We start from the raw sequence: 13,425 nt of genomic DNA on the forward strand, positions 1-13,425 counted from the left end.
GTCTGCAAATGAAAAGCCATCTAAGTAGCTCCAGAATCAAACTAGGAAAGCCTCTCACGAAGAAACAAAAGGAGGAATGAGACAAATTCTTCTTCAGGATGCTTTTACAGGATCAAAAGGAAAATACTTCAAAGGCCCTTACAGGATTTAGGAACAGGTTTATTTTTCAGAGACTGAAACCGATAGAAAGCTCAGCGCAACCACACTTCAGTTACACACGCAAACCCAGCATATTTTTTCAGTCATGCCCAAGTGCAACCAGGTGCTGTTATGAGTGCCTTGGATAGCTAGAGTTTGGGGAGAGATAAAATAGGCTGAGGCAGAAAGAAATCCCTTTACTGTGAGGGGAGAAGGCTACTTCTCTGCCTCCCACCATGCTGCAAGGTTCTCTCCCCAACGTCAGCTTGAAAAATTCATAATTGGGTCACATCTCCTTTGACTACTGACTACTGCCAGCAATCATATCACAAGTCAATTCCATACAAGCCAATAAAGTGAGTGTGGAGCATGCAGTAAATTTGCTCTTGAAGTGGAGTCTAGTCTACTGATACCATGTAAACCTTCATTCTCCATAAGCTTGGCTTCGTGCACTGGCCTACCATAGAGAGGAGGCAGGTCAGAAAACATCCCTATCAGCACTACAGAAACACAAGAACCATATAACTTGGCAGAACACCTCGGACCCCAAACATACACGTTAATATATATTCATTCCAGTCATTTTCTTAATTTCTACAAGCTTTACATCTCCATTGGGGCTGGCCTATGGGTTCAGATTTTCAATGGAAGCTGGGGCAGTTTGGCATTAACTGGAGTACAGCATGTTTGAAAAATCCATGATGCCTTTCATTTCTCAGTTGACAAGCTGGCCCTCCATTATGTTGAAACCCACAATATTCACTTTGAAAATAACACTGTTAGCCAGATCTAGTAAAGTGGGACTTACAATCTTACATCATACTGTCACTTTTAAAAATTGACCCAAGTAATGACCTACACTTTAGCCCTGTTAGTTGTCTATGTAGTGCCAATGGTGAAACATTAAAGAATAGACATGAAAATCCTAAGTTGGAAAATTGTGCAATATCACAATAGTCTGGCACATGAAAGAAAAGCATACGTATGTGGTATTGTCAAATTCAAGGATCTGGGAAGCCCACTTAAACGCACACATTCCCACAGGAGCACTCTGCAGATCTGAGATTTGTCACAGTAACAGCACCTACCTCTGCCCTTTGATTTATGCAGATGTGAGCACACGATGTTAGCTGCAAGCAGGGTATCCAGAACCGCCGTTTTGCCAAATAGGGTCCTGTCCTTTTTTTTTTTTCTTCTTTTTTTCTTTTTTTTTTTTGTTATTATTATTTTTTCTTCCTTTCCCCCCAGCCATCTGGGTGGTCCGAGAACCAGCCCTGAAATACCTAGGATCCCTCGAACCACATGTTCTAATCCCAGCAGAGTTGACTCAGTCCTTCATCCTTCCAGGGTAAATTGACTTCGCTGCACTTTATTGCGTGGGGGGAACTTTTGGATGAGATTTTAAAATTTCCGCTCTGCATGTACATTACAAACCCTGCATTTTTTCTTCCAATATCACAAGCCAGCATTCCTGCTATTTTTTTTTTCTCTCTCAGCACCTTATGTTATTTGCTTCCCCTGGCCACTGGTATCTGAAAACCCAGATTAACAGCACCTGAAAAGCAATGTGCTGCAACCTTCATTTTGCAAGCCAGTGGGATGGATGGGTTTTGTCCATTTTTTCTCCATGCACTGGAAGGATTTCAGAGAACAATGAAAACGAGGAGGCTGAACAGGCTGATATTTGAGTCTACGTTACAGACTGCAGCCTGGTCAGTTCATTACTGCAGGAGGAAGGATATGACAACATGCAGCAAGTATCTGGAAGGGGGTGTTACACGGGAGGTGTGTTAGGTGTAGGAGGGTGACATTCAGGCAGAAAAGGAGGGCAAACTGGGGAGATGAACTGCATGGAGAGCTCTGTAGACTGAGAAAGGATTTGCTACAGGAGCTCCTGGTGAGCCCAGTGCTGGACAGGAGCAGCCCTGGGGCAAAAAAGTCTTCACTGCCTCCTGTCCTCATGATCCTGCGAAACTGGTGAGAGGAGAAACACCATCTAGAGAGGGGATTTATTTAGGATTGATAAAAAGGAAAAGTCAGGAGAGGCTGTGCTCCACATTTAGCTGAGAGAAAACCTGGGAAACAAATTTGTGACATTGGAGTTTGACAGGGCAGGAGACTGGCACTGAACACTGATCCATTTTCACAGGATGCTGAAAGCCAAGGAAAAGTGGGCTATACCATTGAGATAGCTTCTGAAAGACCTTCACTGCTTAGAAACTCTTTAAAAAGCAGTGGGAGAAGAGAGTTCAAATAAATTTTTCCTAAAGCACAAGCTTAGCAGCGGATAAGGTGGAAGCATGAAGTCACTTTTAATCTACTATAAAGTGAGGTAAGCAAAGGGATTATCACTTAAGACTCGCTGACATGAAGCTCTGAGAATGACATTTAAAAGCAATGGTGGATTACAGAGTGACATCATATTAAACGAACACATGCCAAAGGTTTACATAAAAGACCTCAGAGATCAGACTTTTATTCTCAACAGTAAAACCTCCTAGCCATTTTTACACTTTTGGCAGTGATCAGGCTAAATTAGAGCTGCAGTTTTTCATTCTGTACATTGTGGTGTCACAGCCCCAGCAGTTTGGTGGCCCAAATCTTCTCTGAGTACTAATGGGCACGACTTCATCTGAGCTCACTGAGCCCCTCACTTCACTGTGATGATGCCAACACACAGAAGCTGAAGATCCAATCCAAACGTTTATAAGCCTGATCTGTAGGACCTTGTCTCTGACTGCATGGTTCAGTGACTCTGAAGCTGCACACTTTGAGGTCCCTCTGGACTTCAGGTCTGATTTTTTCAGAGTATTCTGACATTTTCAATCAAATACACAGGATCAATCTACATTCTCAATTTTATGACAGCACAGATATCTCTTAGATATCTCTTAGAATAAAGAACACTTGGAAAATTTTACCCATTTTTTCCCCTAGAATCGTATGCAGACTGAAAAACCTACAGAAGCATTCAGGCCTGTATAACCATTTCAGATTATGCTTGCTCCTTTTTTGGAAGACCACATCTCAGCCTGTCATCCTACTGAAGACAGAAAATGTGAAGCATGCACCTTCTCTGCTTCTGCAGATAGGCAGAGCTGTGTACTTCTTTTCTGATGCCTGAAAACATGCCACAAGCCCCTTCGGAATTGAGTCACAGTTAGTTAGCCTTCACTTCTCAGTTCTCAAACATTAAGGAGAAAGCACACATGGAATTAAAGTTCTTTTTTTCTCCAGTCCCCCAGAAAGAAGAGCAGTAGTCCAGAATTTCATCTGCAGTCTACTGGAGGTGGGTCAAGTTTCCAGTGAATATTAGACCTGGTAGTTTTACAGTGAGAGCAGTATTGATAGTTCCCCAAAGCGCCTCCTGCAGATTACCAAAGAGCCACTTACAAACAACACACTCTTGCTAATTACAGAGCGGGGAGAGGTCTGAACCAGCCTTGCGGAGGGGACCAGCCTCTGCAAACTAGCGTGCACTCACACATTCTTATTTTCCTAAGTAAATAAAAGAAGCATGTGGGAAAGAAAGGGACAGAGTAAATTGGATGTGGGAGCCCCCAAACCTGTTTCCCAAATGAGCGATGTGTCTATTTGGTGAAAGTCATAAAAATTTGCAAAACACATAAGAAGGTCTCTCTAAGCAGCTGTTTACTCTGACTCCGGAGGGAGCTCACTGTATCTCCAAGGCAGCACAGTACCATCAATCAAGACCTGCCAAAGATTTTCTCTGCTGGTAGCAAAGTAAATATGAAAACACACATGTTTTATTGGTGCGTACGTTCTGCGGTGCAGCCTGGCGGCGTCTTTGCTGCAGGAATGAATGTTACCTGGTCCCATCCCAAGCAACCTAGTGGGATCAAAGCTGGAGCCTCATGACAGACCATCCTACAAAGATAACCGCACACCCGGTGACACACGGGGCCGGCGCCCTTCTGCCAATGGCGGGGGGAACGAGAGCCCTGGCAGAAAACAGGGGGCACTGGTGGGAAAGCCCCCATCGGTTGGGCTGGAGCGTGGTCAGTGCCACACGGAAAATTTCACTGCCAACCTCTAACACCTCTCCACTGACCATGTGTGAAGGGAGATCTTTCAAAAGATTTCTACCCTGCAAAACTGAGGAAGGTTTGTGTTTTGTTGCTGGCTTTTTTTTTTTTTTTTAAATAGGAACTGCAAAAGACACATCTGTGACAGTAGCAAATTCCAATAAAGCAAAAAACACTGGTATATCTCAGAACACCGTGACAAGATGATGATTATTATTTTTTGTATGGCTAAACAACATACTTTCCCTTAACCCCACTTGGCCTCTGTTGGCTGAATCTCACAAAAACAAAGGAAAGAGAAAATCACCCTGAAACATACCCAAAATGGAAAACCACAGATAAAGGTTGAATGTGGAGAATCTGTAAACACTTGAGCCATAGTCTTTTGATGAACAGTCACTTTGGCCACCTGTGAGTTACCCACCTAAGCTGCTCAGGCACACTGGGAACCAATCCTGAAAAGGCGTTCTCCAATTTTTAACACAGCAAAAGGAAAACAAACTTCAACAAGGAGGGGCAATAGGATCAGATAAAGGAAAACTGTGTAGGCTGAATATCAGGGAAAATCTGCAATATATTAAGATCTCAGGGAAATGGAAGAAGATCCGTGATTAATACAGATAAAAGCCCTAGCAAAGGGAAATTAAGGGCAACTCCACGTTATCATGGTGATGGAACATTCTCTGTCAGTAGGTCTTTGGGAAGATTCACTCTTCTCAAAAGCCACAGAATTATGAGCTCAGTTTGGTTTTTTTACTTCCTAAAATTATTTCTAAATGTGGACAAAAGAACAACAACAATATTTTGTTAATAAATAATGTCAGAACTGCAACCTGAAACATCACCGGGATGTCAGTAGAAAAACAAGGCTGCTTTTGTTTGTTGCACTGCATAATGCCTGATGGGTTTTAACCACAGTTTAGGAACTACTGTTAAAAAGCTTCTTGCTGAGTCAAGCCTAGGCATGCTGTTTACAAGGGTTAGCCCTGAAGGCTCTTGCATTGGCAGGTACTTTTAAGCTGAGCTAAGAGGTTTTCTGTTATTTTTGTTATAGCTTGGAAAAAAAAAAAAAAAATAGTTGAGAGTAGCTAAGCACCCTAAAGGGGGGAATGCAAGGGAGCTATCAGTGCTCACCTGCCATCCTCACCTGCTGCTTCACTCTGCAGTTGAGAGCTTGATCTTGCAAAGCTGGCTCCAAGAGTCCCCTTGGTTTGCAGATAAGAGAGATTTTGCAGAGACAGGGCTCCAGCAGTGTAAGTTTTCACAAGGAAGCTCACTAAAAAGCAAACTATCTCTTTCACTAAAAAAGAACCTGTTTTAACATATGAAGTGAATTTGGTTCAGCTGTTAACCTCTGAGGATTTCTACTCAGGTGACACTGATCTATGTTCTGCCTACAGCTAATAGTACAGAGTGAAATTCTGACAAATCAATAAAAGCTGCATGCAGGAGATGCATCCGGCATCCACCATTACCCATTCACAGAACATAGCTGTGCAAGTTAAAGCACTATGGCGATGAAAACAAAACAGGTCAGAACCTACAAAGATATTTCTGTCATTTCTTAGCTTTTGAGTGCTGTATTTGGTGACCTTAACATCAAACAAATACTTTTTTGGAGAAATGGTGTCTCATATAATTTACACGGACCAGTATGCTTTCCTTCACTCATTCTGCTCTAACTCTGCAGTCCTGGAAGAGATTCCCTCCCACACTTGGTTTTAATCCATTCCTCACTACATGCTCTTGCAGTGTCTGTTGGGCTCCAATCCTTCCATCTCCTTCCATCCTCTGTACGATCATTGAGTCCACAACGCCAAAATCCAATTGATGTCTTAACTCCACAATATTTCTATTGGTTTGCACTGCAGAGCTCAAGGATCAACTGAATGAAATATTTCATTTTTCCAAACTGGCCAAGAAAGCATCATGATTCCAACAAATTATTCTTAATGCTAAAGAAGAGATCACTTGATAAAATGAAAAAAAGGTGTATCACCAAATAAGAAAAAATAACAGGTTGTGTAAAAAAGTGAAGTGTCCTATTGACAGAAGAAACACTATTTTATCCAGATAAAGTTCTCTAGGAAATATATTTCAGGGTACTATCAACATGATCAACAACTGCATAGACATACTAAATGCTCAGTGGGGAAGACTCAGGCTCTGAAAACTATTTGTCATGGTGCTTAACAAGGAACTGACTGGGACAGAACAACAACAGTGAGCAAAAATGCAGAACATTTTTCAGACCCATCTTTGCATGTGGATCTTTCATTGCTTGAGTTTTCCATATTCCCATCCATACTCTGAAGAAAAGGGTACCAAAGCTTGTCCTGCTCAGGACAACCTTGCAGATGTGTTCCCTCCAGCTAGGATAAAACAACTTATGTTCTCATTAGGCCAAAAGCAAACAGTGATGTGGGGGAACGCAGCCACGTCACATCAAGCAGTCAGGAAACAAGCCTTTGACATAATGCAGCAGGCAAGTAACAAGACCCCATAGTTAGCAAGAAATGAGACTACACTTAATTTGCTGTGCAATGTTCATGTAATTAGATAAATTTGGTACCAGCAAGACAGCAGACAGCTAGAATACGGGCTTGATGAATTAGGGGCTCTGTCAAGCACTGATCAAATTAATCATGAAGCCAAAACTCAGTGACACAAATTGTCTTCCAAATATTTACCACAATTTTCTAGAGTAAAAATATACATTATTCCTCAATGTTATTTAATTTAAAGACAAGAATGGGTTTCTGCACCACCGGGAAGGGGTACAAATTTACAGAAGTGCCTCTGTACTCACATAGCCTGCCCAGCCTATCCAGGCACAGAACTGCTAAGTGTGCCCTAGTCCAGCTCCATTACATTCTGAGTGATTTCACACTGGATATCCTCCAGTGAGGAGGGTGAGTACTATTTTGTGGTATCTGGAACAGAAACTGAAAGAGAGACAGAAGGGGAAAACAAAAGAGAATTAGAACAAAATCTAAAAAAGGAAAGGGCAGGAGATCAGGTAGAAATGTTTGCCGATAAGACTGAAAGAGAAAAAATGGACAAGAGACCAACTCCACAGCTGGTGAGGATTTTCCCAGCGTGGTTATGCACTTGGGAAAGAAAGCCAGAGTGAAATTGCATTCCCCTGATTCTAAAGAACAGGCTTTGCTTTACTGCAGGAAAGCCCTCTCTAACTGACAGCAGAATAAGGCCCAGGACAGGACTGACACATGTACGCACTTGCACGCTCACAAAAGCTGTAATTGATATTTCAGTCTAAGTTGTTTTCAACAAGCCTGCTGCCTTCTGTAGCTCCAGAAATGTCACGGAAGACTGCACAAAAATACACGGCCAAGGAACAGTCAGCTGCTCTGCTTTGATGATTCACCATTCACATGGGCACCCTTCAACACAATGTCCAAGCAATAAGGTTCATCTTACACAAAGTTTCCAAGAAAGCTACGTTTCCTCTTCTAAGACCAACAACCAAGTTTTAACTTCAGTAACTCAGAATTCTTTTTCGTGAAAGCTTCTCCTGGAAAGGTGAAGGATTGCAAATAAGGGCTTCTCCTGGAAAGGTGAAGGATTGCAAATAAGGACGGTAGGAATATACCAACAATTCTTCCCAAATCCTACACAGGATACTCTTGGTTCCCTGACAGACAAACTCAGCCACTGCTAGGATATCAGAGTATTAACATTAATTAGCTGAACACCTGACCTGCCAGAGGATATAATTCACAGGACAGCTGGTAAGTTCTGCATCGCATTTTGGAGAAAATCCTGCTCCACGACTCCACCAAAATCACTGTTGTGGTGACCCAGGAAAGATGCAGCACCAGGACTGAGGGGAGCACAGTCTCTGCATGGTTCCCAAAGTGCCAGCCTGAGAAGAACACAGACCTAGCCATGCTGCAGCAGCATTGACTCTATCCAGCTTTTTGGGGTGCGTGAGTAACCCATGCTAAACATCTAAGCATCCGCTATCCTCTTTCCTAAACACAGTTTGGAAGATGTCCCTTTCAGAAGTCCGTGTGTGCTGTCTTAGGTATAGCTCTAGCTTATTATCTGTCTTCTAGTACATTTTTTAATTAACGTGTGTTCTTTTTTTCTGCAATTTCTGCATGTATGTGCAGGCAAGCTCAGAACTTCTTCATTAATCTCCACAGACTCCCCCCCCCCCATTTTGCCTACTCACATTAGCGACCCATTCTGTTTTTTTCCCCTTTGCACACAGCATGGAAGGAGCTTCTCTGCCTCTTTAAACATCTAGTCAAGCTGACTGCCAGCCAAAAAGACAACTTGTCTCCTGCTAGCATCCAGGGGAATGCCCTATCACTTTTTCCTGCAGCGTTTTGGAAGTGGAATAAAGCCCTTGCAGCCGTGGGACTCCACAGATCTCATGGCTGCTGTCTTCTTTCTTGCCTCCCAGAGGCTGTTCCCCCACTCACACCTATTCAGAAAAAGCATGGCTCTGCAAACAGCCCTGCAAAGCCGCAGAGCAGAGAATCATAAAATCATGGGGCATGGAAGGTCATCTAATCTTTGGGGATAATAGAGGGAACAAATAAGAGTTTTTAAGTGATGAGATCTGCTTCGCTTTTCCTTCACACAAATTCTTTTTAGCCCTTGTGGGTTCTCATATGCTGAATGCCCTGGGACCTGCCCTCAGGTTGCCATCACAGGGTAAAGGATTTCTGGGAGCCGTGAGACCGCCAGCCCATCAGGCTGTCCCTCACCTCCCATGGGGATGGTGTGTTTCAGGGATGAGGAGAAAACCCACTGGCCGCATGGCCACCACATCCTCCCACTCACTTCCCTGCTGGCTCCTTTCCTGCCTGCTCAAAATTAATAGGAGGTGAACCCAAATCTCTCTATAAACGTGTCTTCACCACTCTCCAAGGACCACTGGGTTGCCATGTCTAGGAGACTTGGAGATATGGACTAGGAGACCAGTGTGATTCCCCCAGCCTGGGCACAGCCCCTGGCCAGCATCTGTGGGATATCATGAAGAGGAACCCATTGAAACCCATGATCCTGCCCCTCTAGACCGCATGTAGACACCAGAGTCACTCAGCCTGTCCATGCTAAAGCCCCACGAAATAAAACTGATTTATGGAATGCCTGGCAGCTTTTTACCCTTTCCTGAAACAGTTTCACCAAGATGGTGTCAGAAAGGCATACTATGACATGAGAAACACCGTGGGTGCAAAACCACAAGCCAGTCCCATCTCCAGGACTTGTATCCCGGAGCTACACAGCACTTCTGTAGGTCTAACAGAGCTGTATGACCCACAGGGCAGTGAGTGCCCCATGTTTCAGGAATAGAATTTGATACAGGGTCAGCGGATGGGGCCATAGCAAGGCTCAGGAGCAGAGGTGCGAGACTTACCCGTGAATAGCGTGGATAGAGTGAGGTTCGTAATGGTATCGTCCTTCCTGGTGGCGCATGTCAATGGGCAAAGGAGCGTGGAAGGCCGGAAAAATGTGCTGCGGCACTGTGGAGGGGAATAGAAGAAGAAGAAGAAAAAAGGGACTTCAAAAACTTTTCCTTTCCTTTTAAAACAATTTCAAAGGCACTAAATCTCCATGAATTTCAGAGCAAGAGCAGTGCAAGACAAGGGGTCTTCATGATATCAGCGCTATCATACACCAGAGAAGTGGAATGAATAAATAATCAAAGTCATGCGGAGAAATCCTACATCTTCGACATAAAAGATCTCCAACAGGGTTTTTGACAAAGACAAGCAGCTAAGCGCTCTTTGAACTCGAGGAGATTATAGGAAGCACCAAGGAAAACTAGACTTGCAGCGCAAATCAGACTCAACGGAGCCTGGCGGGACCCAGACCCACGCCGTCCCCCGCGCCTGCAGTGGCAGCGAGCACCTCTGCTGAAGGTCTGGAAACATTTACCTAAAAACCAACAGTGAGAGCAGTGCTAATGCAAACCATGAAGGCATTCAGAAGTGGCTCAGAAATGCCTACTGCCAGCTTCTAAGAGAGGAGCCCAAATTGCTTGCGCTTGTAATCACTTGAGGCCCTATTTTTTATTCATTTGAGAAGCTTGTTTCATCTTTGATGGAAAGATAAAGTGGTCTCAAAAGGCAGAGAACACCTACATTGACTTATTAAACCTACAGGTTTTAATATTTATTATTGACCCCAAAAGTTAACGGCGAGAATACTTGAGTGAGTTGAGCCAATGGAAAATTCATCAGGTTATTTCTCCCACCGCCCCCAACTACACTGGGCCTTTCCTGTAAAAATTACTGAAGCCAAAGAAACACCATTAACAGAGGCTCAGCCCCCGCTGGTACTGAACCATGACTTGCCTCTGTGACAGGTAGCATCTCTCTGCAGAGCACCATCCGTAAGCCAAGCGCCAAAGCTTGGGCTGAATCTCTCGCTGATGCTGAGCAAACTCCAGCAGCGCCCAACTCTTTTTCTATCAGCCTTCAAATTCAGCTTTTCAACCCCGTAAGTCCAGCTGCTGCGGAGCTACGCTGACCCCATCCAGCGAGGCTGCGCTCCTCTTGCAATTCCCCTGGAAGAGATCCCCATGTACGTCCTTCCCTGCGTGTCAGCCCCCAGCTCTGCAGCTCCTGCCCCCATCGCAGCGCTCAGTTCCCAAGCACACGCGGCACAGGCGCGGCAGTGGGAGAGGTGAGAGCAGGCACACAAACAAGCCTCCTGCCAACAGCGCTGAAAGGCGTTAGGCTAAGGCAGTCAGGCTGGAAAGTATTTAAGGCTCCGCAGCAGCCTCACGCTCCGTGCTCTGGCGCAGGGCTGGCACCGTGCACACCCCGATACACTGGGAGCATTTTTGCAGCTCGCCTGATGTCGGGACACAGTAGGGTAACTGTTAGCTGCTTCCCCCCTTCTGCTCCCTTCCCTTCCTCCCCCAAAAGCAGCTCAGGCAGAGAATAAACTCGCATCCTTTAGGATTTGCTTTGGCAGGAGGGAGATTCACTCTTTCGTTGTCCCAGGCAAGGATGATCCCTTACGTGAGGACACTTCACTTTAAAAGGCAGCCAGTGTTTTTCCAGGTCAGAAGCACAGCAGTGCCTGCTCTCACCAAACCGCACTCAGCCCAAACCACTGCCCCAGCTGGCAGGGACCAAAAGCTGCTTCCCTCCTCCTCAGAGGCACCGCTGTCCTCTGGACACAGTGCATGGAATCAGAGAAGAGGGGCAAGGAGGTCTTGATACCCAGCACACCCTCTGTAGTGCCAGAGCATCCCTGCTCTGCTCCCAGGACAGGGGTTTTACTCCTAGCATGGCCACAAACTGTCCCAGCACAGCCACTCACCAGACACCACAAATACCTTCACCAGCCAGAGCTGGGCTTCCTGCGGCACTCATTCCACAGAGAGCTCATGAAAATAAACCCAAAGGAGCAAGGACTCTCCTGCATTCCTGATACCTACCTGCATAGCTCTGCTGGAGTGCCTATGGGTCAGATTTGGCATCTTCTCAAAATAGGGTGGTGACACTGCCTGGATGGGGTAGCTCCAGGGCTGAATAGCCACAAAATGCAGGGAAGTGTAAGGTGATGGGCTGACGCTGCTGGGCATCGAGGTGGTGTTTTAGTGGAACAGCCCTTATCTTGACCAATTTAACTCACCAATAATAGCAAAGCCATAAACAGCAACGGGTCAAATGCTGAATCTCAAACAAGGCAAGTTATGTCTTGTTTTCATATAATCATAGAACTATACAATTGTTTAAGCTGGAAGCAGCCCTTAAAGGTCATCTAGTTCTCCGCAATGAAGAGACACCTGCAGCTCCATCAGGTGCTCGGAGCCCCATTCAGCCTGACCCTGAATGTCTCCAAGGACAGGGCATGCACCACCTCTCTTGACAACCTGTGCCAGTGCCTCACCACCCTTACTGTAAAACACTTCTTTCTTATATCCAGTGCAAATCTCTCCTCTTTTAGTTTGAAACCATTTCCCTGTGTTCTATCACAACAGACCCTGATAAAGCGCTTGTCCTCTTCTTTTTCACAGCCTGCCTTTAGATACTTCTAGTAATTAGTTTTGTAACTACCTACTACTAAATGACCGATTGCTGTAGTAATATCAAAAATTTAGTACAAAAAGATCTCCCAGTCACTCAGGAGAGCTGGGAATAAGAAAGCACAGGGTGTCTGGGTTGCTTGGCCTCTGTTCCTAGCTATCTGTTGGTACAGCAACATCTGAAAAGAATTCTTCCCTCCTTGCACATCTGACTATTAATGGAAGAAAAATTTCCACAAATTTCCTGCCTCCCACGGGCACGATTGGTTTGTTTTTGGCATTTCAACTTATTTGAATAGTGGCAGTCAGCAATTCTACTTCCTTCCAGGGATGGGTTGCTTTGGGTGACCTCCCTTTGGGCTGTCCCCCTTTGGGTCCCTCCTCTGCTGCCCACCCTGGGAGTAGCGACAAAACCAACCACCACCAGTGCTGCTCCTTTTTCTGCTCTTCCAGGTGCTTGGTCAGAAATAATGAATGGTTTTATAGGCAATCAGCTTCCAATTCATGAACATCATCCCTGCTTTGCTTCTCATTCCCACCCCTCCTGATGAGGAGGGCGAGCTGGCATCAGGACAGCAGCGCATGCTGCTAACAAAGATGGATGCTTTACATGCAGGAGTTAAAGAGACAATTATATTCAATTACTTCAAGTAAGTCATGTTGATGTATTCCTGAATAGCCAGGAGAAGGGCAATACGATGATTAGGGAAATGAATTTGCCAATTTTAATCTAATCAAGGCGATCTTTTGTTTAGTATTATCTGCTTTGTGGTGGCAGAGGATTTACTAAACCCAAGCAATCTTTGCAGATTTAACCCCAAAGCTGCCCAATTAGTACTAACGATGATTGTTTTACACAGTACGAGGAAGCTTTTAGCAGGAGAAAGCTTTCCCACAGGAAGAAGCAGGGCCATGCCAAGCCACGCACCACTGAGGGAAGGCACAAAGCGACATCCCCACTCCATGTCCCATAGCTCTGAGACAACAGAAAAAAACTCGAGAAAGGAAGAGAAAACCAAGTGTCCTTTGGAACACTGGAGGTATTCAAGGTCAGGTTTGGATGAGGCCCCGTGCAGCCTGACCTAGTGCTCAGCAACCCTGCACACAGCAGGGGGGCTGGAACTGGGTGGTTTTTAAGGTCCCTTCCAATCTAAGCCATTCAATGATTCTGTGAAGAAATCAAAGCAGCGCACAAAGGGCAGGGCCAATGGAAAAACAGGGTGT

General features: G+C 45.0%; 1 protein-coding gene across 5 annotated transcripts in view; it reads right to left on the reverse strand.

Annotated features, from left to right (window-relative positions):
• The window catches only part of GLI2 (GLI family zinc finger 2), a 177,387-nt gene that overhangs the window by 52,460 nt on the left and 111,502 nt on the right, over nucleotides 1–13,425 (reverse strand). For all 5 annotated transcript variants that reach the window (XM_052675717.1, XM_052675716.1, XM_052675712.1 and 2 more), the window contains exon 3: nucleotides 9,577–9,682. In XM_052675717.1, coding sequence (XP_052531677.1) covers nucleotides 9,577–9,682 — 106 coding nt within the window. The remainder of the gene's footprint in view (nucleotides 1–9,576; nucleotides 9,683–13,425) is intronic.

The sequence above is a fragment of the Tympanuchus pallidicinctus genome, unplaced genomic scaffold (genome assembly GCF_026119805.1).
Source record: "Tympanuchus pallidicinctus isolate F22 unplaced genomic scaffold, pur_lepc_1.0 scaffold15, whole genome shotgun sequence".
Classification (NCBI taxonomy): Eukaryota; Metazoa; Chordata; class Aves; order Galliformes; family Phasianidae; genus Tympanuchus; species Tympanuchus pallidicinctus.